General features: G+C 36.5%; 2 protein-coding genes across 10 annotated transcripts in view; both read left to right on the top strand.

Moving 5' to 3' along the window:
- Nucleotides 1-26134, top strand: part of LOC137660260 (uncharacterized) — a 284924-nt gene that overhangs the window by 134340 nt on the left and 124450 nt on the right. The window lies entirely within an intron of this gene.
- The window catches only part of LOC137660258 (protein transport protein Sec31A-like), an 83538-nt gene that overhangs the window by 43280 nt on the left and 14124 nt on the right, over nucleotides 1-26134 (top strand). For 5 of the 9 annotated variants that reach the window (XM_068395006.1, XM_068395004.1, XM_068395003.1 and 2 more), the window contains 5 exons: nucleotides 2437-2481; nucleotides 12031-12156; nucleotides 14425-14569; nucleotides 20520-20827; nucleotides 24529-24597. In XM_068395006.1, the coding sequence (XP_068251107.1) occupies nucleotides 2437-2481; nucleotides 12031-12156; nucleotides 14425-14569; nucleotides 20520-20827; nucleotides 24529-24597 (693 nt within the window). The remainder of the gene's footprint in view (nucleotides 1-2436; nucleotides 2482-12030; nucleotides 12157-14424; nucleotides 14570-20519; nucleotides 20828-24528; nucleotides 24598-26134) is intronic. The other 4 variants (XM_068395008.1, XM_068395005.1, XM_068395009.1 and 1 more) reach the window with 3 other exon arrangements.

Raw genomic sequence — 26134 nt, 5'->3', positions numbered from 1 at the left:
ATGGTCATCAGTTTATCATTTGATAAAAAGTCCAGGTTGTTGTATGACTGCAAAATGCATGAAAATATGTAAGCAATTACTAGCACTAGTTGTAGAATAATTTTTTAGCTATTAATGATTCATGTACTGTAGTATTGCATTACATTTTTAAAAATGTTCTACAAATCAAGGAATTCATTTCATGTTGAGTATGCATGTTTTTTTTTGGTCTGTTGAATGTTTAATTCTTGAAATTAAACATTTCAGGTTCTAGCAGTTCAAGTAGTCAAGTTGAAAATTAAGCATTTATTTGTAAATTTTTATACCAAAAAAAGTGAGTTAAATGAAGTAAAGAGGGTTGATAAACTCAAAATATTTCTCATATGATAGACTAAAGTTGCATGACTGAAGCTGGCATGTGTGAAACACAATTATGTCTTATGTTAGTTAAGTAACCTATTCTGTTGTACTGTACTGTGTTTAGTTTATAGCACAATTTTTGTTGATGGTAGCTAATATTCTGTATTCTATATTAACATATTACAGCAAGAAATATTTCTATACAAATAGTTGAAGATGATAATGGATGTACGTATATAAAACAAGTAGGCCACAAGGAATGAAGTATAAATTCAGCTTAGTAATCTTATCTCCGCATAATAATTTCCCTTTGAAAAACAAAAATATTTTATAACAATTTAAATCAAGGAAAACTATCAAGTTACTGTATTTAAAGTTTGCAATATTTTTACTTGCTTTGAGATAGTACATTTTCTTAGGTTAGATGTTAATATGAAATTTTATTTATTACCCCTGGATTAGATTGATTATATTTTATTTGTGAAAAAAATAATAATAGGGAAAATGATTATTTAAAGATTATTTCTAACTCAAATCAGGAAATTTCTGATAATATGATTTAGTTTTGTAGTCTTCAAAATTCTGTATCATACATTATAGTGTTGATTTGCGAAAACACAAAAGTGAGATCTATTATGTATGTACATCCATATAGTGCACAAGTGTGTCATTAGAAATGTAGGAAGAGGTAAATTTTTCTTGTACATATTACAGAAAAACAGAAAAAATTATAGCATAAGAGCTCACAAAATCCTTCTTGGAGAGTTGGGAGTGATTGTGTCAAATACTGGAATTAACAGGTTCTAGGACTTAGTGTATGGAACATGATGCCTTTGAGTTTGTTCAAAGACAATTTTTAAAGAAAATTTTAATTGTTTTATTTTGTCATATATTACAATTGACATGCTCAAAAACTTTTTATAATTTCTTTGTTCAAAAACTCTTAAAATTTACATGTTCAAAAAATTACAATTTATGTGCTCAAAACACACGCTCTCTCTCTCTCTCTCTCTCTCTCTCTCTCTCTCTCTCTCTCTCTCTCTCTCTCTCTCTCTCTCTCTCTCTCTCTCTCTCTCTCTCATAGGATTTAATGATTACACTGTTTTAGCTTTTATAAAAAGTAGCAGCCTTTGGGTGCAATTCCTACGAAATTAAAATAAGTTTTCTTGCTTAATATTTCCACACTTTTCCTAAAACTTAGTCGTAGGGCAGTTGAGTTAGCACTTGTAGCTATGGGACTTGTATAAACGTTGTTTGTTGAAGTCGAGATACTTCCATGTTTCATATATTCTCTTAAGTTCCTATGCGGTATACAGTATAGTATATCTATGTACATAAGTGACTTTATATGTTTTTGAGAATTGTCAAATTTTTTAACCCTTTTACCCCCAGGCTATTTGGAAATTTCCAACTCTTAACCCCCAGGGGTTATTTTTTTTCTAGCACATTTTGCAGTATATTTTTTTTTTAATTGCTCTAACAGCCTTAATTTTTGTCTTAAAGAGGTTAGGTTGGTCTCATTCTCTTGGAAAATGCCTGAAATTTCTCATGAAATTACCAAAAATATGAGAAAATTTTTTATATTGCATTTTTTTGCAAGGACGTACCGATACGTCCATGGGGATAAAGGGATGAGTTTTGTGAAACGTACCAGTACGTCCTTTGGGGGTAAAAGGGTTAATATTTTAACCTTGTTATTTTAAGATATGATAATCATAAAGAAATTGATTGTGCCAGTAAGTCGTGTTATTTTGATTTATTTTGATAAGTTTTGAGTAATTTTTTAACTTCATTACTTTGCAATTCCTTGTTAGATATGAGTTACTTTATTAAGTTTTTATTAACATTTCAGTCTCATTATTGCACATATCCTTGTTTGATAGAAACCTGAGCTTTTCTAACTCAGTCCTGTGTGTTGTGTACCTTACACACCAAGAAGTTTCCAGTACACAAGTTATTTTGTACAGCAAGGAGAGACATGCATGTTTGCAACAGCATCCGTATGGTCTTTTCAACTTGCATTGTTTTTGGTAGTTTATAGTTTTTCTTATTTAGTTCCCTTCATTATTTTTAAAGCGTGTTTTTTTTTTGTGGCAGTTTGTTAAGGTACAAGAACCGTCACAAGAAGTAAACTCGTTAGTGGTGAGTGATCACGAAAGTGTTGCATATAGTTCTTGCAACTACTGTACAGTATATGCTTTGCAGTGTATTAACATGTTTTGTAGCTTATATTATTTTTCTGTTATTTAGGGTGACCTTTCATTTGATATTATAGTTGTATACATTGACCTTATTTTAATAAATAGTTATAGTAAGGAAATTTGTCATAAGTAATTAGATTGAAAGTACGCTAGTATTTTTGGTTCTCGTTTTGAAAGTGGAATGAAAGTGAATTATAGTACAGTACAGTATAAGTAATTTTTTTAATAACTATGAATATTTTTGTAGATATTTTTACCTTATATTTTTTGTATAAGTAGTATTTTTATTGCTGTTGTCTTTAACTCTGCTGACTGATTATTAAATTTATTTTGATATTGTAAAATGAAGGCACTAAAATCTTTTTGAAAGCTCTTCTTGCATGGTACCTAAATCTGCGGGATTATAAGCATTATTAAAGTTTGCTCTGACACAGAGAGGAATTTAGTGTAATGTTCGGCAATGCTATGATGCTTCTAAGTACACACAAGTTTGTTAAACAAAAGTGAATACTGTATGATGAATTTTTTGGAAACTATTGCTAAGACTAGAAGAGTTATAGAAGTGACAAACTTTGTCAGAAAAAAAAGACAGATAAGGAATATAATTAATTGCATGAGATTGATGAAAATTAGTTTTATGATGGTTGGCAGAAAGTGTGATAAGGTTTAATTTTTTGTATGACATTATTGTAGAATTCTTTTGTTGTTGATATTGAAAATAGTTTAACCAGACAGTGTTTTTGTTGTGGGCATTGGTTATTTATCACTATTAAGTTATGTAGACACCTAAATTAGTAAGTGAAATATGGGTGTAGAACTCGCTGATTTTACCTTAGTTACAGTTACAGTACAGTATGGAGAAATTTTGGGTAAGGATGTTTGTTGGAATCTATGGTGTAGAAGTATAAAACTGCTGTATAGCAGGTCTTTCAAAATATGAAAGTCTTTCACTTAATTAAAATGAGTAAACAGAGAGGATTTGGATAGTGATTGCATGATAAATTGATTGTTTTCAATATTAAACTTACCCGATAATCATGTAGCTGTCAACTCCGTTGCCCGACAGAATTCTATGGAGGGATACGCCAGCTATCACAATACTAGAAGGGGGTGTATTTACCAGCGCCACCTGTGGCCAGGTACTCAAGTACTTCTTGTTGACACCTCCTCAATTATTCCTCTGTCGTGCTTCCGGCAAGACGTTCTGGGATACGCTTATGTTCTTGGAGTATTTTCACGACTTTGGTGAAGTATTTCTCTTTGATTTCGGCTGTCGCTTTACTGGAAAACTTCTATATTAGCTTAGTTAGCTTTTGGAATTAATTTGATTAATTTTGGTGACTAGAGAGTAAAGAGAGAGAGAGAGAGAGATATGAACTCTCGTTCACCTTTCAATGGCCGACCCTTCCCTTAGACGGAAGTGTTGGTGTCTAAGAGAGTATAGACTCTCTTTCTTAATTTTGCTTAACAAAGTTATAGATTTATTTTATATCTCTCCGCCTCTTATAGGCCTCTTCGATTAACTTCCTTTTATTATAAACTCATTAAAATGAATTTTTATATTTGTTTATATTCGACCTTCCTAATAGTAGGCGGTCTTTTACCGAAGTTAATAAACTTTGAGCCCGTCATTTCGGTTTTACCTGTTAACATATTATGCTATTTCCGCCACAGAGTTTGAAAGATTTTCTTTGACAGTCTCGTACTGTTTTCAAAGCTGAACTAACGTGTTGTTTTGTCTCTGCAGTTGTTGACGTTCAGAACGTTCAACTTGCACTCTATCGTTACGATAGAGAAAGAATGTTCACGGTTTCACGTTGCAGTAAGAGTAACCGTGTCTAGCGTTTTGTTCATTCTTTCTTAACTTAATGGTTTTGATCCTAATAAAGGAACTTTTCAGTTTTTTCCTTTAACAATAATATGTTTTAACGATATATATGATTGGGCTCTTCTCTCAGGTTCTAAGTCAAGAGAGAGAGAGAGAGAGATAGAGACGGAGGGAGAAAGAGGATAAACGTTTCATTCAAGCCTGCCAGGCGTACGAGTAACGTCATTATCGATTTTTGCTCTTCTCCCTAGTCTCTTTAGGGGAAGAAACTAAACGTTTCTAGAGTGATCTAGTGTTTAGTCTCTTTCCAACCACTGATTTATCTTTCATTAGATTTTTCTGTTACATTGTAATTCTGTTTTCGCAATTACTAACTTTGAGAAAGGATAGAATTGCGTATTTCAGGTACAAACCACTTAAGTTTCGAGTTCAGTGAAATAAGTGCAAACAGAAATCAAAGTGATAAGTGATTAGTGCGTGAGGGTACTTTTGTGCGCGCCAGTCGTCCTCCCAGTCCGGGACCTCTTGCAAGCTCCCAAGCCCAGGGGAGAAGCAATGTCGAAGGGCATAAGGGTTCAGCAGGCCTTGATCGGCGCACAGAAGTATTCTCGGTGGTTGTGGGCGTGTCTTACCGAGACCGTCACTCCCACCCGCAGACGATTGAGCCCTTATTTTGCTCGTCTGCAGAAGAGATTAGGGGAGAAAATAAAGGCAGAGTAACGCTGGTCTCAGGTCTCAAGACTTCTTAAACGTTAAGTCCAGACCTATGCCAGACGTACGAAGTTAAAGTTCACAACCCGAATGCAGTCGTTGGGTTAGCTCTGACTCTCCTAAGTCATCAGTTGATTACACTCCGACTTAGAGGAGTAAGGTTCTGCCACAACAGATCTCTGCTGTTAAGGCTTTACCTCAGCAGAACTTAGTGTCTGCCGACCCCAAGTTAACTCTACTGCAGTCCATACAGTCACAACTTTCGGTCTTGATGCGTGAGTGTCGGGCTGAGAGTGTTGCACCGCCTGCACTCCCTCCACCTGTTCTCGCTGCACCTGTGCTCGCCCAGCCTGCACCTGCTCCGCCTGGTCGCAGCACCATCTGCCAGGCGTACGATGTTGTGAACTCTACTACAGTCCATGCAAGCACAGTTTTCGGACTTGATGAGTGAGTGTCGGGCTGAGAGTGTTGCTCCACCGCCTCCGCCTACACTCCCTCCTCCTACACTCGCTCCGCCTGATCACAGTACCATCTGCCAGGCGTATGATGTTGTGGACTCTACTACAGTCCATGCAAGCACAGCTTTCGGACTTGATGCGTGAGTGTCGTGCTGAGAGTGTTGCACCTCCTGCACCTGTGGTGCACCAACCTCCTGCACCCGTTCAGCCTGTGCTGCACCCGCCTGCACCGGTGGTGCACCAACCTCCTGCACCCGTTCAGCCTGTGCTGCACCCGCCTGCACCGGTGGTGCACCAACCTCCTGCACCCGTTCAGCCTATGCTGCACCCGCCTGCACCGGTGGTGCACCAACCTCCTGCACCCGTTCAGCCTGTGCTGCACCCGCCTGCACTCGCTGCACCCAGTCGCAGCTCCTTCTGCCAGGCGTACGATGTTGAACCACTTTCGGAGTTTGCTGTTCACAGTGTTGTTCAGCCTCAGCCTTCTTTAAGGCAACCCTTGCTTTGGGATCAGGAGAGTTACACTCTTCCTCCTCCTCCCCTTGCTGCTCCTCCAGTGGTGCAACTCTCGGTTGGGGTACAACAACCTCTCCCCTCCGTGAGTCTGTCTGCTCAACCAGCGCTGCACCGAGTTCAACCCTCATCTAGGCAAGCTCATCTACACCATGCACTTGCGCCTCAGGAGCCTCAGCTTGCTAGAACTTTACCTTGTTCTGCGCAGCCTCAACCTTCTCATGCTCCACTCATCTCTCAGGAACAGGAACGGACTACTCCGCCTCCGTCCTCCGCTCAGCTGGTACAATCCTTGGGTGCAACTTTTGCTAGGAGTCAACCTCCTTCACCCTTGCACCTGCCTTCTGCTCCGTCTGTTGTTCAGCCTATGCAGTCTGAACCTCAGGTTTTCCCTCAAGTTGAGGAAACCTCTGTTGTTGTTCCAGCTCGTTCTGACTCTGCTGTTCAGCATACCATGGTTTAAACCCCATGCAAGCATGCATTAAGCACTCTAGCACTGGTCATGGAATTTCTGAGAAATGTTAAACGCCATGCACACGCTCTGCTTTCCTTTCAGCAGGCTCTGCTCACAGCAGGCTCTACTTCCTACATGCTCAGCATTCAGCATGCTCTGCATTCAGCATGCTCTGCATACAACATGCTCTGCATACAGCATGCTCTGCATTCAGCATGCTCTGCATACAGCATACTCTGCATACATCATGCTCTGCATACCTTACCGCATGCTTCTCAACACATCTTGGGTTGTTGCCAACTCACTAGACTGTCAAGCAGTTTCATAACGTTGCCTTCTAGTCTGCTGCTTTGCACCAGTGAACCCTCACTCAGAGAACTTAGCTTTTCTAGGATAAGGTCCCTGTAGATGAGAAAGTTCTTTTCTCCCTCCTTCTGATATTCCCTTGAGGACTCTGTCATTTGGAGGGAGCCTTTAGCTGCATAACCTCTTATGGACTTTTATTTAAGCATAACATGCTTACAGGGAAGGTAATGGTTACACTTCAGCCGCTAATCCCGTCTGTTACCACACCTGCTCCCATAGACCTTGAGCTGTGTTGCATGACATGCAGTCCAAGCTTAGTCCTTGTTAGAGGATTTTTTGTTTACGGAGTCAATGTGTCACGGGGAAGACGTTCAACAACCAACAGAAGGGACTTGTTGTGACGCAGTGGGCAACCTCAGCAACCCGTTAAGGAGTTGTCTGTACGACCCAGACAGTCTAGACAGATTCGGGTTGTCACTGTACTTCCTCGCTTGCCCATGATTGACAGTTTACAGACTGTGCAGCAGTATCATGATCTTGTGTCCGGCTCCGTCAGACGACTGGCTTTTAAGAGCTCCCTCAAGTCGTCGCTGTCTGGAGATTTTCAAATGGACTATGGATCTGACCAAGGAACTGGGCCTCCTGGTCAATTTTGAGGAGTCTCAGCTCGTTCCATCCCAGACCATTGTCTCCTTGGGTATGGATCTTCAGAGTCGAGCTTTTCGGACTTGTCCGTCGGCCCCAAGGATCTTCCAAGCCCTAGAATGCATCCAGAGCATGCTGAGAAGGAACCGATGCTTAGTCAGGCAGTGGATGAGTCTAACAGGGACACTTTCATCGCTGGCCCTGTTCATCGAGTTAGGGAGACTCCACCTCCGCCCCCTTCAGTATCATCTAGCTGCTCACTGGATAAAGGACATGACGCTAGAGACGGGCTCAGTTCCTGTTTCCGAAGAGATGAGGTCTACTCTAACGTGGTGGAAGAACAGCATTCTTCTCAAGGAAGGTCTACCATTGGCTGTTCAGTCCTCCGACCACCGTCTCTTCTCGGACGCATCGGACACGGGCTGGGGTGCGACACTGGACGGACAGGAATGCTCGGGAACATGGAATCAGGAGCAAAGGACACTTCACATCTATTGCAAGGAGTTGTTGGCAGTTCATTTGGCCTTGATAAACTTCAAGTCCCTCCAGCTTAACAAGGTGGTGGAGGTGAACTCCGACTACACCACAGCCTTGGCTTACATCTCCAAGCAGGGAGGGACTCATTCGAGGAAGTTGTTCGAGATCGCAAGGGACCTCCTCATTTGGTCAAAAGATCGAAAGCTCACGCTGGTAACGAGGCTCATTCAGGGCGATATGAATGTCATGGCAGATCGCCTCAGCCGGAAGGGTCAGGTCTTCCCCACAGAGTGGACCCTTCACAAGAATGTTTGCAGCAGACTTTGGGCCCTGTGGGATCAGCCAACCATAGATCTATTCGCTACCTCGATGACCAAGAGGCTCCTCTTGTATTGTTCTCCGATTCCAGACCCAGCAGCAGTTCGCGTGGATGCCTTTCTGCTGGATTGGTCCCATCTCAACCTGTATGCATTCCCGCCGTTCAAGATTGTCAACAGGGTACTTCAGAAGTTCGCCTCTCACAAAGGGACACGGCTGACGTTGGTTGCTCCCCTCTGGCCCGCGAGAGAATGTTTCACTGAGGTACTGCAATGGCTGGTCGACGTTCCCAGGACTCTTCCTCCTAGAGTGGACCTTCTGCGTCAACCTCACGTAAAGAAGGTACTCCCAACCTCCACGCTCTTCGTCTGACTGCCTTCAGACTATCGAAAGACTCTCAAGAGCTAGAGGCTTTTCGAAGGAGGCAGCCAGAGCGATTGCCAGAGCAAGGACGACATCCACTCTCAGAGTCTATCAGTCTTTATGGGAAGTCTTCCGAAGCTGGTGCAAGGCCAATGCAGTTTTTCCTCAACCAGTACCAATGTAACCCAGATTGCTGACTTCCTGTTACATCTAAGGAACGTAAGCTCCCTATCAGCTCCTACGATCAAGGGTTACAGAAGTTTGTTGGCAGCGGTTTTCCGCCACAGAGGCTTGGATCTTTCCTCCAACAAAGATCTACAGGACCTCCTTAGGTCTTTTGAGACCTCAAAGGAACGTCGGTTGTCCACTCCAGGCTGGAATCTAGACGTGGTCCTAAGGTTCCCTATGTCATCAGGATTTGAACCGCTCCAATCAGCCTCTTTTAAGGACCTCACATTAAAAAACTCTTTTCCTCGTGTGCTTAGCAACAGGTAAAAGAGTAAGTGAGATCCACGCCTTCAGCAGGAACATAGGTTTCACATCTGAAACGGCTACATGTTCCTTACAGCTCGGTTTTTTGGCTAAAAACGAGCTTCCTTCCCGTCCTTGGCCTAAGTCGTTCGAGATCCCAAGCCTGTCCAACATGGTGGGGAACGAACTGGAGAGAGTACTTTGCCCAGTTAGAGCTCTTAAGTACTATCTAAAGGTCAAAACCATTACGAGGACAATCAGAAGCCTTATGGTGTGCTATCAAGAAGCCTTCTCTACCAATGTCTAAGAACTCAGTTTCTTACTACATCAGGCTTCTGATTAGAGAAGCAAATTCTCATCTGAAGGAAGAAGACCTTGCTTTGCTGAAGGTAAGGACACATGAAGTGAGAGCTGTGGCTACTTCAGTGGCCTTCAAACAGAACCGTTCTCTGCAGAGTGTTATGGATGCAACCTATTGGAGAAACAAGTCAGTGTTCGCATCATTCTATCTCAAAGATGTCCAGTCTCTTTACGAGTACTGCTACACCCTGGGTCTATTCGTAGCAACGAATGCAGTAGTAGGCGAGGGCTCAGCCACTACATTCCCATAATCCCATAACTTTTTAACCTTTCTCTTGAATACTTTTTATGGGTTGTACGGTCGGCTAAGAAGCCTTCCACATCCTTGTTGATTTGGCGGGTGGTCAATTCTTTCTTGAGAAGCGCCAAGGTTAAAGGTTGTGATGAGGTCCTTTAGTATGGGTTGCAGCCCTGTATACTTTAGCACCTTTGAGTTGATTCAGCCTCCCAAGAGGAACGCTGCGCTCAGTAAGGAAGACGATCTTATTAAAGGCAGAGTAACGGTTCAAGTCGACTTCCTTACCAGGTACTTATTATTTCATTGTTATTGTGGATAACTGATTATATGAAATATGGGATACTTAGCTATCCTTTAATCTTGTACACTGGTTTTCACCCACCCCCCTGGGTGTGAATCAGCTACATGATTATCGGGTAAGTTTAATATTGAAAAATGTTATTTTTATTAATAAAATAAATTTTTGAATATACTTACCCGATAATCATGATTTAATCGACCCTCCCTTCCTCCCCATAGAGAACCAGTGGACCGAGGAATAATTGAGGAGGTGTCAACAAGAAGTACTTGAGTACCTGGCCACAGGTGGCGCTGGTAAATACACCCCCTTCTAGTATTGTGATAGCTGGCGTATCCCTCCATAGAATTCTGTCGGGCAACGGAGTTGACAGCTACATGATTATCGGGTAAGTATATTCAAAAATTTATTTTATTAATAAAAATAACATTTTCATTGATTGCTATCACAGAAATTGTTTTTCTTCAAAACGTAGATAAGTATATGATAACTGATACTGAAAAATGTAAAAGAAAAAAAATTTAATGATAACTACAGTAAACACTGACAAGAAAAAAAGGATACGGCACTATGTAAAATATATGATAGGAGAATGGAGGCCTTAATAAAATTACATGTTGTCTTGGGAATGAAATATTTCTTCAGTTAGATTTATAACCTCTACAAGAACTTTAGATAGACTAATACACTATTCACATTCTAGCTCTGAAAAAAAGATAATCCTTGAATAGTAAAAGCATGAAATGTTTGAGAGTTGTGGCCACTTATGGTGATAGGTAGGATTATGAAATAGATTTTTTTTTTTTTCAATGTTACTACATATGAGGAAGAGGGGTAACTCTGACCAAAAGTAGCTAGAAGAATGATGGCCACTTATCTTAAATTATTACAGCTGTATTTGTCATCATTGATAGATTGATTAGTCTTGATACTACTGTGTTTAATTTTAAAGTAAATTTTGACCAATTCCTTATTGCTGAAACAAAGCTATGTTTTTGGGGCAAAGAATTCTTGTGCAGGTGCAGTGTTGTCTTTTTTTCACAACAGTAAAGAAGAGTTGATTTAAAGTAATACACTTGAAGAATTAGCATTCGTGTATTTTATTGAACAAAGGGTTTGTTATTGATATTGGAGTTTCACATTGCTCAAAAATATTAGACTATTAGAAAGTTTCATGCCATGTGTTTTAGTTTATTTTAAGAACACTTGTACTCTGTGAAGTATGATCTGTATCAGTATGGAATGTATGATTTTGGAAGAGAATGCTCATAAGCAAAGTCTGGAGACAGTGTAAGAGGTTGTTGGGGCTGTTGGTGGAGAGAAGGGGAAGGGTTGCATGGTAGTGTGTAGAGTGCATCATAAATTGCACTCACACCATGACCAGCAGTTATCCATTGAAGGCATAATAGATACAGTATGTGCTTGTAGATGAAATACAGCATATAATATTATTACAGTATTTCAATCACCAGTTTGTATTCAGTTTGTAGAATTTAGTAGAACAGTTTAATTTGGTTACCTTGGATGTGTTCTACAACCTGAAAATAATATTTCTGCTGTGCAGCAGTTAGTAATATAAGTAGTTTAATATATAAAGACAAGTGTACAACTGTAGTAGTAATTACCTAGTTTTATTGATAATGTTTTCATGTGCTAGATAATTTTTCCTTTTTTTTCTAATACAGTATAGGAATTAGTAATATAAGTAGATTAATATGTACTTATAGAAATAAGTTTACAACTGTAGCAATAATTACATAATTTTAAGGATACTGTTTTCATATACTAGATAATTTTTTTCCCTTTTTCTGATTTGGGAATTTTATTTTATACAGGAATTTGATTTAGATTTAAGACAGCTTAGAATGCTAAAAGTAAATAGAGTTTGCTACCCTGAATTATTTTTATTTTGTATGTTTTGGCATGTTTTGTGACTATTTAACCTAAAAACAAGTAATCATTTAGATCACATAAGTGTATATACTGTACTGCACATGTAACACATTGTATTAAGATATTGATATACATTCATAATCTATTCTTTTAACAGCCATCTCAGTACACTCCATCTGTGCAAGATATGCAGCGATCTATGTATGGAGGACCAGCAACGGCACCTCCACCACAACCTACGCCAGCATTCTTTAATCCTACAGCTGCACCACCTGTTCCTCAGGTATGTTGTACGGAGATACGGAACTTTTTTTTTTTTTTAATTTCAGTAAAGTTTTAAAGATCTGACTTTTAAGTTACTACAATGTTTTAAGGATCCGGATAAATGTGTCTGAACTTCTGATATAGACACAGCTCTTTGTAAGGTTTTATGGAAGGGTAGCTTGATATTTACCAGCCAATGACTTATTAATAAGGAAATATTATTCTAGCTTTATCTCTCAATAAAGTTTATTATGATAACATTATTATTAAAGAACTGTAAAACAATACATTATACTTTGAAATTGAATTATGGGACCAATAGTTTAAGGCCTTGGCTCCTCAATTTTTGTTGTTGAAGGGGCTGTTTTTAAAAGTTTTTCTGCTAACTGTTTATTTATTACTAGTGAGTTTTTACCTCAAATATACTTTTTAAGGATATAATAGTAATACTTGATTTTTTTTTTTTTATAACGGCAGTAACAAGTGTTACCGTAGTTCATGTTTGCCTCCCTAAATTTATTAATGTTGAACTCTACTATATATCTAACATTTAGTTTCTGTACTTAATGGACTTCTTGGTCTCAGCTGCGTCACATGTCGAAAATTTCATAAATCCATTTCATTTCTGAATATTTGTCTTTATCTTTACAAATTCAAAACTTTTGAAATTTAACATTTTGTTTAGAATTTGTAAAAATTTTTATTTGATGAATCTTTCCTTTAGGTTACATTGCTTATATATCAGCAAAGTACAAGCTTTCAAAATTTAGCAAACAAACTATATTTTATACCCACTGCTTGGACTCACCAGCCTCAAACCACCATCCCAGGGAACAGATACTCAAGGGATTCCTCACACCATCTATGTTGAGTACAGCGTCTCAATAAGTTTTCAAACATTGCTCTTTTTATTCTTTTTTATTGTTAAAATGCTATCTTTACAGTTTTAAATTACTTTGGTACCAGGATTACTTGGATATGTTTTGGCCCCCACCTGGAATTTTGTATTGTTTTCAGCATAATAGATTTTTTTCGCTTCACTAACCTCTTTGTTTATGTTCCATAGCTACTTAGAATATAAATATTCAAAATTTAGTGTTACTGTTTTCTTCTCTTGTTTAATAATTAGATCAAAGAATTACTTGTAGTAGATTAATATTTTAGTTAAGCAGGTTGGATAATTGCGTTTATTTAAAGCTCTGGTCTTTAGTGACCTGTTTATTGCTGTGTGACCCAAATTTTTTTCTCTCAAAGTCCCACTGGTTGCATCATGTTAGGTACAATATACAGTAGAGTTTATTTTCAACGTAAATTGCATAACATGTCGGGTGATATTAGTTATGACTGTATGTTTTGTGTTTTTGCCAAAGGAAAATAATACATGCTAGAAGTATTTTTGTTAAGGCTGAGTAAAGACCAAATATTAAAAAAGTAACTTCTAGTTCAGGGGAAAATACAGATAAGACTATGCTAGTGGATTACAGGGATTCCAATGTTAATGCCACTCAGGCAATGTCTGTCCTCTTTTGAGTTTGTACTTGTGTGCATCATAATCATTCTTATTACTAGGATTTTTAACTTTATACAGTATTAGATTACTAAACCTGTTTAGATAGAACAATTTCAGATGGTTCTCTAGAGTCTGGGCTACTCTGGAGATTTACACTGGTTTTTATAAATTTTGTTGTCAAACCACTGTTTTTATGGTTGAAACACACTGATTACTTCTCATCTATTAAGTCTCACAATGGATGAAAATCGAATTGATTGTATTGTACCACAGGTGGCCTACAGAACGTAAAATAACGTTTTAAATTCTACCTCGTGAATTCCTGCTATTTCCTGTATCATCCTGTGACTCCTCCTTCTCGAGACTATTCTACTTCAATTCCATGGGAGTCCTTTCAGAACAGTGATAGGCCTAAAGGATTTCAGTCTCTCGCAAGGCCCAGCAAAATTGCCTACGTGCTATGTCAATCATTTAAAAGAACTCAATGATGGTCCTTTCCAAGAAATCCCAATAGGGGAAGTGATTGCCTCTGCTTAAATGTCAAGTATTTTTTCCTTCTTTCTTGGGAAAACTCTTGCATACTTTCTGGTTGTCTCTTCTCTTCTCAGGTAATTTAAAGGAGGGAGAGTACCATGGTTGGGGGTTGGAAATGTTTCTTTGTTCTATTCAGAGGTCTTCAAGTTGGCACATCCGCTTCATAGCATGGTTTTGGGAAAATAGGTTTTTCCACCATTACAGCCCATGTCTCCAAAATGTTTGAATTATGTGAATTTACAGGTTCCAAGCATGATGGCACCACCAACATTTGCACCTCCTCCAGGAGGTGTGCCTCAGATGGCCGCTCCTCCAATGCCTATGCAACCCATGGCAGCACCACCTGCTTCCGGACCACCGCCTGCAGGACCTCTTAACTTGAGTGGAGGTTAGTGAAATATATACAACTAGATTTTTTCTTGGTAATTGATGTGAATGGTTTTTCTTAGTATACACAGTACTGTGTTACTGTAATTTCATTAACAGAGAAAAATTAACACTTTGACTCTTGTGTTTTTTTGTAGATTTGATTGAATCTCGCATTTTTTGTGGTTCTATGGTGCATATTACTGTATCAAGGTTTTTTTTGGTGACATGTTTTAATAGCAAGTGAGAATTTTTTTAAAATGTAATGATGTTGAATTTTTGCATAGCTTAGTAATCATAATAAAAAGTGGGATTTCCATGCAAATATACCTTTAGAATTGTTGAGAAAATAGCTGGTGCTGGTAAAAGGTATTATAGCAGCACAGCACCAAGAAAGACATGAAATTTTACATATCGGCATGATGAGTATGGGATTAAAGGGTAAGCGTAATATATACACAGGATTTATATTTAGGGTTCCAATATCTCTCTCACACACACACATCTCTCTCTCTCTCTCTCTCTCTCTCTCTCTCTCTCTCTCACTCATATATACAGTATGGAGAAATAGGTGGGTGGATGGTAAACAGGCAGGTGCCATTCAATTTCCACAAATACTGATAGAACATAAATGCAAGAATGTTGTGTATAAACTGTTGAATGATGCCAGGAAGCTATCAGAGTTGGAGGTATTATTAATTAGTGAATTTCAACCTTGTATAAGCAATACATAAAAGGCCAGCTGATGTAAAGATATCATGGTACATTACAAAGAGTACTATTCAGAAAAATTAGATTCCACTGACCTTACACAATGCACTACAGTAGTTAGACAAATCTAGTTGCTATTCAGAGGAAGAACAAGACCAACAAAATTAATGCCATCTTGCTGACACCTTGGCTAGCAAAGAGGCTAGAATGCCTAATTCTAGCCTAAGTTTCTACTTTTTAGAACAGAAGCATTCAAGACACTCAAAGATATCAATTAATAGATCACCATTATTCTGTGTACATTAAGTATTGTACCAGCCAAACTAAATCCGACAAATTGAAACTAATCAAAATAGGTCAGAATCACCTACTCTGGAAACTATTCTCATAAGATACCCTTAACATGGAACAGGCTATGACCTGATGTTGAGATTGTACCACTTCTAACCAATTTCCAGAGTAGTTAATATATTAATTATAAAGAGTCTTTTACATTCTTCGACCTGACATGAACGTAAGTTTAAATATCATGAATACTTCAGTGTATTTTAAAACCAATTTTGTAGGAGATGACAGACGGATTTTATTAATTTAATTGTTTAGCAAAGTCAGAGGGTCTATTCAAATAATCTTTTTTTTATTTCTGCATTTGCATGTATATTTCCATGTATAATACATAATCTATTTTGTGTTTAGACTTCTTCAATTTTTGTTGTTAACTTTTCTCAATCTTGCCCAAGTGTATTTCTTAGTTGCAGTTTCTTGAGTTATATGAAAGGCGTATAAATTTTGATAGAAATTAGATCCATACCCACATAGTAAATGAGATGCTGATTAAACAGCCAAAAGTATGTAGACTACAGTACTCTATGACTGTATCAAGCATCCATTGTTACAAATGACTTCTTAGTAATGTGGCTGAATCACAGATTCCAGTGTTGATAATCTCATGCAGTTACTAACTTATTAGCAATAGTTTAAAACTGATTTGGTTAATAGTAGGATTATAGCATTTTTTATCTTAAAATTAGTATTGTGTTGAATTAATATTGGCTTATCTTGAATTCAGACATAACTTATAACCTGTGAGTTTTTGATGAATCTAATGTGACATCTCTAATACCATTTAGTAAAATATTTTAAGAATTTTAATCTTTCTTAGTTTATCAAATTTTCAAGTTTATCTGATTAAGCAACATACAGTATAATTTTCTTATAAAAGAATGATAAAAATACTAGTAACATAGAGGTTGTGTAATCTAACGTAGTGCTTTTTTACCGTTTCTACATTATTTGAGCACGTAACACTTAGAAAAATCTTATTCAGTCTCAATTATTTTGGAATACACAATTATTTAAGAACTATATATGAATTACATATAGGTATATAGAAATAGATTATAATTTATAGTAAGGTGTAACTTATTCTTCTATTAAATTATATTGCTATTTGAGATCTGAAAAATATTTAATGACACTTTCTTTTATCATATATTTTTAGTTTGTTTCATCCTTCTAACACTCACGAGTATGTTTGTGTCAGGGACAGTAAGTCACATATTTAGGATTTTGATAAGTCTATGAGTAGCAATAAAAGAAATACATGAAAGGTTCTTGCTGTTTAGTTAGTGGTAAGAAGCAGAATTCTATTCACTCCTGCTCATTTTCACCACATCGTTGTGGGAGCCTGGTTGATGACGGTACCTCTGGCTACAAAATGGCCAGTTAATGTAAGTTTTAATAATTCCAAACATACACAGCTTTTAATTTTTTTGTATACCACATCTTTGCACAAGTTTGAAATTTTCAAAAGAATTTCTAGCACTGAGTTCTCTTGTGGATTTTTTAAATTTTTATTTCATATATACAATATTGTATTCGTATTTTTCTCATCCAGATATAACATATGAAAAAGAGAATGAAAGTAAGTGGATAAGAGTTTAATTTTAACCCCTCATGTCTAGTCTGTTGATTAAACCTTGAGTATTTTATTTTGTTTGAAAATTTTTATGCATTTTTTTTTTTGTTAGCTTATGGTATTATGTATAGAGTGGGGTTTGGTTACACGTATTTTGGTTCGTTAGTTACCGTAACTGTTATACATGCTACCACATTTATTTTGCTATTTATTTTGTTCTGCTATTTCCATAGGTTACTTTTAGTGTGTATTTGTTCTGCTATTTCCATTGGTTACCTTTAGTGTGTATTTGTTCTTGCTTACATTAATACTTAAACAGCTTTTTATTTAATTTTATCATAGTTTTGAAATATTACCTTACAAGTCTGGTATTGAGATATGTACTCTATATACTGTAATACTGACAATTAACTTTGTGCTTTAATAAACTGCATTGTGTGAGGAGGCTGCATAGAAAATTTATTAACAATGGTATTAATAACAAAATTGTTAGCGTATTGTTTGCACTAACTTCTAATATACTTTATGAACTAACTACTAAAAAAAAAGAAAAAAAAAAGTGTGCTTGCAATAAAGATTTGTATATTAACAAAAACTAATTCTAAACTAGGTTTTCCTTGTAACCACAGCAGAAGAAACTTTTCATCTCTCTCTCTCTCTCTCTCTCTCTCTCTCTCTCTCTCTCTCTCTCTCTCTCTCTCTCTCTCTCTCTCTCTCTCTCTCTCTCTCTCTCTCTCTCTCTCGTTGAGAGTAAAATGTGACCTGTTGTGGGCATAGGATCTTAGAAAGTACATCCCCATCCCTTATTGAAGACATTTCTATGGTAGAAATTGGTAATAAATAGGTTGGCATCATCCTGCACGTCCTCTAATGGTGGCCAAACTCTCTGGGTAACTCATGAAGACATTAGTAGAAAGGACCCTGATGTGGTGAAAAGACTATCTTGCAAGTGAAGATTCTTCTGTAATGTATCTGAGTACACCTATAGAATAATCTGTTGAAGCCAGAAGGATAAGGTGTTCTTAGAGAAGTACTTTTTGTTATGCGGAAATGAGAAGTCCTGCTTCGTGTTTCATCAGCTGTCACGCTCTCTTGAGATGTTGTCAAAAAGCTTTAGCCATCTAAAGGAGACAATCTTTTACATTATTCCATATCAAGACAAGGATATCAAATGAATAAATAAGATGATTCTGGTCATTGCATGAACTATGGAGCAAAGATGTATTGGTCTCTGGAATGGACAGCCCAATTAAAGACCAATTGCCGATGTGGTGATGTTGCTTAATAAATATGCCATCAACTCACTTCCATGAAGCTACTTATCTCTGATGTAAATGGATATTTAGATTCAAAATGACTTGACGTTGCCTGGTGACATGACGGTCTTTTACCTCCTCAGTAATTGTCTCCTGTATGGATTCAATATCTTTGAATCTGTTATTGGCTGTAACACGGGTAATTTTCTGATGTTCAGGATTGCCATTTTATTTTCTGCAAGTACTATTTACTGGCACTGCATTGGGAAGTAGCATGTATGTGGGAATATAAAATGAGGATTAAAAATGATTTGATTGCTTTTATTACTGTGTTCAGTGTCTTCCAATCCTCCCATGAGTCAAGAGTTTGAGCCCATCACAATCCCACAATTTTCTCAAGTATCCACAACCTTACCAGCCATGCAAGCTAGGAATAAGGGATTCTTAGAAGGGATATGGGTCTACCGAGTTATCAGCTATTGCCTAGCCCCTCGGCTTGGTGTTGGTCGAGAGGGATTGGGTCATTGATCTTTATGCAAAACTTGTAATGACCTGTACCTTACCTCTGCCGGTCATGAACAACTTTTAAGCCTTTAAGTATATATTATTGATATAATGGTATCATCAACATCATCATGATACAGTTTTTTATGAGTGATGACTGCTCTTCATTCATTTGTTTATTACCATAAAATTCCAATGGTGTAAAAAAGTTGAGATTCTGATCAAGTCATGTGTAGAAAATTTTGTGATATCACTGCAGTGTATTAACTTTATTTGTGCTGTATTATAATTTTTAACAATACAATTAACTTCAAGTATTCACCTTCAAGATGACACCTCAGCCACCATTTCTAAGATGATTTTATTTTAACCGAGAATAATAAAAGAAAAATACATTGCAGTATTTCTATGAGCAAGAGGAGACTGTTTTTACCACAGTTAATTTTTGAACCACAGAGCCTTGAAGAGTTAATTGACTGGTCAACGTAAGGGTTCTACTATACTCTCTATCTCTGATGATTGTGCCCATTCCACTCGACTTACATTTAAAGAACCTTTATAGCATATATTTTCTCACCTTCTACTTCATCCCCAAAACATCTTGAACTACTTTCTAGTGTGTCGAGTCATGAGAATTCCAAATGATTTTCAAATTTCTGTCCCAAGTCAGGACAAACTGGGAGGGTTGAGTCCCAAAGTAAGGGCATAGCAAACTATAAGCAAAGCTGCAGATTTCCAAGATAAAGTTTCATATTAGCAGTTTTATGGTGAAGGCTTAAATTTTGATGATTCAGTGTGTATTACAGCTGTTATAATTGTTGTATAAAGGACAGATATAATAGTTCATAGGAGATAAGGTTGATTGTACAGTTCTAGTATTTTAATAGAGCTTACAGTGGTTATAATAATTTCAGGGTTAATAACACTTTAACATCAGGGTTTTTTCATTTCTTAAAACTGAAATTTGTAGGCTTGTGCTTTCCCTCTTGCCATGTTTTCGTCTGTGGCAAGAAAATATTTCCATGTATTTACATAGCTCTAATATAATTTTGAGTGCAATAATTATTGTATTCCTAGCTTACTTACCATTATGTAGAGTTGATACCATAGTTAACTACTAAAGAAGTATTTACAGTTTTTAGGAACCTGTTTCAAGCATCAGGTGCAAAGGAATCAGTAGAACAGTATTCTTTTTTTTACTTATAGGTATATGAAAATAATCTTCAAAATCTTGTATTTTCTAATTTGTTTGTATACTTTACTTTGTAAAATGAAACTCATTAAAATTGAGTGTTTAGCTGTGCAGAGGAAACAAATTAATTCTTTTACTTAGAATTCACGTGAAAAGAAAACTCTAGATTTTGTGTGTACAATATATCAATTGTCGCAATACGATTATCATCGTTTTGAAATATTTCTTACTATGTTGACTGAATTTGAATGATGAATGGAGCATGAAGAATATAAATAAGAATTAACATTTCAAATGATATTTTGAAGTAAACTATCCATGTAAAACTTCATGCCTGAACTCCACAAGCCCTAAAAGACTGGGCTTAATTGCTTGCTTCCTCACTTTGTAGGTTTCCGTCGAGGTACCGTGATGAATCGGTACGTTGCTGACCCAGTCAATGTACCACAGCCTCCTAACACGCTTAATCCAGTTCAGGCAGCTCCTCCAACATCATCTTATCTCCCAGCTTCTGGGCCAAATCAAAGTAGTATTCCTAATGCCCCACCTTCAGGTATGGGAGGAGCACCAACATTCTACCCTGGGGCTCCAACGACAGGACCTGTTTATGATCAACTTCCAGCTAAGACTCCAGCGGCTCTTGATAATACTACTCCACGAGGATGGAATGATCCTCCGCCAATCTCGGCATCACGGAAGGTATGTAATCACCATCTTGATTTTGACATGAGAGGTTTTATCAGACAAAATTAAAAGCTATTGTCTTATAGTAAAATTTGCATGATTATTTTGTATTCTATAGTATTTTTTCTTTTTCCTTGGTGTCATGTGAAATGTTCATTACACCAGTCAAATAGTGGTCCTTTTGTGTGTAGAGTTTGAATGACTTCTATACCCTGTTTCCTGATTACAGTACTCAATTTTTTTTTGTCGTTCATCATTGCAGAGATAAAACTTTAGTTCTCAAAACATCCTGGTTTATCTTGATAGAATTAGGAACTAACTATGAATACTGAAGATTTTTGGAGTATTTTCTTTGGTATGAGTGAATTGTTTATTTATGAAAACTGGTTTTAAGAATACTGTTCTGTAATGAGAATTTATTGGCACTATTAGGAAGGGCTTGTATATATAACTATTATGGGAAAGAACTTATGGAAGGTCAATGATTTAGTTATGTCATGGTTTCAGGGATACTTATTTAATGTATTTATGGTGTTTTTATGCTTTCAATTAATGAGGAATCTGTCCATTTTTTTTAGCTTTTAAAGTCTATTCTCCCGACTTACTCTGAAACTATCGAAAAAAGAGCAAGCTTATTTTTTTATTTCTCTTTTATCGTAACATTTGTTTTAAGTAGGTTTATTCAGCTTTATGTAATTTTCATTCACCAACAATCATCACAATTCATTTTGTATTAGGTTTTTGCTTCCAACAAGAATTTTCTTGCTAAGGGCTTGGAGTATCCAATTGCAGTAAATTTTTCTATATAGGAAAAAGAAATAAGATTTAGACTAATATTGATGTAAACATTCAGTGTAAAGTTTACTTAATGGTTCCAAAAGGTTCCAATATTTCTGAGAGAATTTTAAAGGGAAATAATTAGGCTTCGTTTACTATATCCAGTGTCGTAAAATCCTTTTTGAGGGGATGGCGAGAGCGTGATAAACTCGTAGGAAATTTTCTTTCCAAGGGTAAAAGGTAAAGAATCATTGGTGTCAGGATTTTAATATTTGGTAGAATTGAACAACTGTTGTCAGTATCTGTAATATGATTTTATCTGTGACATAAAAAGATGTTACAGTTACTTGTTCGTCTTAATGTAGGGGAAAGGTTTGCGATTGTGGTGGATTCTATTTAAACCTAAATTTACTTTGCACGTGACCTGGTGTCACAGCTCCGCGGCTTGATCCGCCAGACCTGTGGCTTGGGTCCCCAGCTACCCCGGATTCTGAGATAGAAAACAGTGTTTGTAGTTTGGAGCCTAATATTCATCCAGTCAGTGAAGTAAGCGCCCATGAGCAACCTCTTGGTGCCATCACTAGTAATAAATTCAAGTCTTTAAAAGTTTGCCTTAAGCTCAAAAACTCTAGCATCATGATTTGAATGGCAGTGGCCGAATGCATCGTAGTGTAAGCTCAGCAACTAGTAGATCTTAAGTTTCCTTAGTTGTGTTAATGCTCGGACTAGTACAGTATGAATGTTGGGGCTAGTACAGTAGGGCCAAAAGTAAAATTAGTCATAAATCATCTTTGCCTAGTATAGGAGCAAAGGCTACCTCTAGTAGTAAAAAAAAATGGGTAAAAAAGTAAGATGTATGTCACATGATGGGTTTCTTTATCCGATTATAGTAGTTGAAGCTTTATTAAGATAAAGCTGGAAACATTAGGGAAAAGATTTCTAATTTGTTTTATGTGGTTAGGATTCCAGGGGATCCTCTCTCCAAGAAAGCTATTTCTTATCTTATTAAGGACTTAGCCACTGAAGCTTACAGATAATTGTATTAAAAAGTCATATGAGTGACTTGAAGGTTCAGGGTCATGATATTCGGAATGCAGCTACTTCCCTTTATTTGTATGGAAATCTTTCTTTAGAAAAAAATATGCCAGCTACTCATTGGTGTACCAAATCAAGTTTTGCCGAGCACCAATTGAAAGAAGCTTGATTTCCTTGCAAGAGTTGCTGGGCATTAGGTGTGGGGGTAGCTGAATAGGATGGTAGGGTGTATGAGGGGAGATTCTTATTAAATTTACATCAAGTAATTGTTTATGATTAATTTTCTTAATGATAGTTGGTGATTGTTTGGTGTTATGGTAGCTATATCCTTTTAGTGCAAAGTATTGAAAGTGTGTTTGCGGAAGTAATTCCTATAATAAATTCTTCTGAGTTTGTATCAATCCTTAGACCCTCATGGATATATAGTATTAAGAATTTTCAATCTGGATTGTGAGGTATTGAGTGACTTACTAGCTTTTGGTTGTTACTTTTAAGCTTATGTTTATTAGAGGATAGTTTCAGCTAATTGGTGAATTTAAAATAGGGTATTAAAACTGATACGCTCTTTCCCCCACTACCCCACCTCCATTAATGTGAGGAAGTTAGCCAGATGAACCTCAGGTGAGATTCATAAAAATAAATGTCATTTTAATTACAGTATATAATTACTGTAATTATTTCTATATTTACCTGAGGTTCATCTCATGTCCCCTACCTCTTAACTGACTAGTGATATTAAAAGGCTGTTAAACCTGTTTTGACTTTGTAAACTGAAATGGCTGCTACTAGATGGCTTGTCCAAGTGCTTTTATTGTCATACACCTCCATATAAGCACAATAATCCACTAGAGTGTCCTGGCTATTGCAGTGAAAGAAAATAGGAAACTTTAGAATTTTAAGGTAGATGTCATTTAGCTAGCTTTGATTAGGAAGCCAAATGAATTGCAATAATAAGATAGCATTTATTTCAAGTTGTGGCGTGTAGTTGTGAAAAAATTTAGATCGGATAAAATTTTAGAATAAATATTAAAGTTGCTCTTAGCAAATAAGCAGATTTGTATTGCAATATTAGATCATCATAAACCCATTACTGTACTCTTTCAGTTATAGAATTAAATTGTAATCAGACCTTACTGCACATGGCAATGAATTTTTCAAAATTTTCAAGGAATACTTTAAGATTCAAATATATTAATCCAGTAGTTATTGTATTTTATGGTACTGTAATTTTGCTGAAATTAAATTAAGTCACGTTTCAAAAAGTTATGGCAAAAAAAGGATCAGTATTGGATCATAATACTACTGTATTGTTAAGATGCTCTGATTTATTCTTGGTTTTCTTAGTTGGTCTTATTGTCATGAAACTTCTTATTTTTAATCATGTTGGACAGCATTGTAAGTCAGAAAATCAGGTAACCTTGCATTAGAAGTGAAGGAAGCTTCCTCATATTTATAATAATATCTGATAGCATTTTAAGTTTGGATAGTAAGTGACATTTTGTTAAAAGTGTATACATCTACAGTATTTCCTATGTACAGTACCGTATTAGATAATTTTTACTGCAATGTACTCTCATTGACACACTTCTTCATGGCATATAGATGAACTTTTGGATTCATGTAATAGTATTATTGTAGAATGAATAATAATTTTTATAGTATGTTGAGTCATAAGGCCCCAGTTCCTTATGGTTGAAATTAAGTTGCCATAAAAAATTTTGCCTTTGTGTCGAACAAATATTTTAGGTATCTACTTCCAAGTTCTGTAGTTTTATATTAAGCCAAGTGTAGTTGACACTGATGGGTAGACCTAAACCTATGTTAGATTTGATAGACCTAATCCTCGTGATGCCTCATTTGAGCTTTTGACGTGAGGAGTAATGCTTGATTTTATGAAATACCAGGAGTTCGATGGTGATATTAGGCTTGGTGGAGGCCATTCGGGTGACAAGAGGTTGCTGAAACTAAAACAGGTTGGTTTATTTATTGGGCAGCATGAGGCATGTCAGCTTTTGCAAAGGGCCATGCTATCTGCCATCACCAACTGCTCTTGAGACTTGTGTGTTTGGGATTGGGGAAAGCTTATTTTTTCACCAACTGTTTTGTATGATAATCCATTTCATAGTATAGTGTATTTTCTTTGACAGATCTCAGAACTACATTCTGAAATTCCTTCTTTATTTGTCTCTCACTGGAGTTTTACTTGAATTATTGTAACACCTGTTGCTTAATCTTGGGAATAGATGCTGTTGTGCAGATAGATGATGTAAAGCTAATACTTGCAGTCCAATAAGTGGATCTTTATTGGCATTAAATAGATTGAAAGAGAATGATAGAAAAGTCACTTTTAGAGCATGAATTTGAGTAGCCCATGTATGTCAGTTATAGATTAATCTGACTTTTGATATTCAAGGGACAAGTACCACCTGTGAAGAATGTCTGTTGCTTAATAGTATCACCAAGGACATTAACAAGCTTTGTACTCAAGACTGAAGCTATCTAGCTTTTTAGTTGTATAAATTTAAGATGAAACGTAGCATGCAGTATTTTTAGTTATCCTGAATATTTGTTCAGTACGCTCTTGTCATTTAGGCCTTCAAAGAACTCTTGCAAAGATACCTATGAAGTCTCACCTGAGTGCTTTGTACTGGCTTTCTAATAAACTTTGTAGCCGCTTTTGAAAAGGAAAGAAAAGCAGTCTTTATTCACTGTCTTAACTAACATTTAATTTCGATTGTATCAGATTGGCAGAGTTCACGTAGATACAGTGCTGTGATATTGTTGACTTACGATACAGTACTGTAATATTGTTGACTTATGGTACCTGTTCTTGAAAAGATTTATTAGCTTGGGAATTTTATTTCAAGGACTTTGTTTTAGATGTTAAAAAATTTGTGATATGTGGTCTTGTTTTGTCAGTATTTGGATTTCAGTATTGTTTTTATACCCATACCATTTTATTTCAGTATTAAAGAATGATATATGCCTGAAGATTCACTTGGAATTGAAAATCACTTCATGTTCTGGGGTGATCATTTATTATACAGTACTTGATATGTCTCGTATGCTATAGGCTCTTATCAAGAATCTTTTTGGCTCCTGTTGTTATTTCTCTGCATATTCTTTCAGACCTAGTTTTTTTATTTTGCTTTACTTGGATTTTCACCTTTCAGTTAAAATAAAATTCTTGGGAGAAGTCTGAGAGTATAATATTGAAATTTGACTTTTTGTTATTTTAAAAGTACAGTACTTTACAATGATAATGATATTGGTGATTATGATAGTGGATATGGGACCCAAAGGACATATGTTAGAATCCCATCTAAGGCATATAAAACTATTAATACTGGATGTTCGTTGGAATTTTATGTTACTGTTATCTCTTGTCTGTTTTTTTTATATTCAAGAATTTCTGTACTGAGGAAAAGACCCCCTGTATAATTCATCTCCATAGGATATAGCTGAGCATTATGAATCAGTTTGTAACAAGGGTGTTGAAGGATCTTTTCA

The sequence above is a fragment of the Palaemon carinicauda genome, chromosome 20, assembly GCF_036898095.1.
Source record: "Palaemon carinicauda isolate YSFRI2023 chromosome 20, ASM3689809v2, whole genome shotgun sequence".
In the NCBI taxonomy this organism is placed as follows: domain Eukaryota; kingdom Metazoa; phylum Arthropoda; class Malacostraca; order Decapoda; family Palaemonidae; genus Palaemon; species Palaemon carinicauda.
The sequence above is the reverse complement of the archived record's forward strand: the minus strand, read 5'-3'. Positions and strand labels throughout refer to the sequence as shown.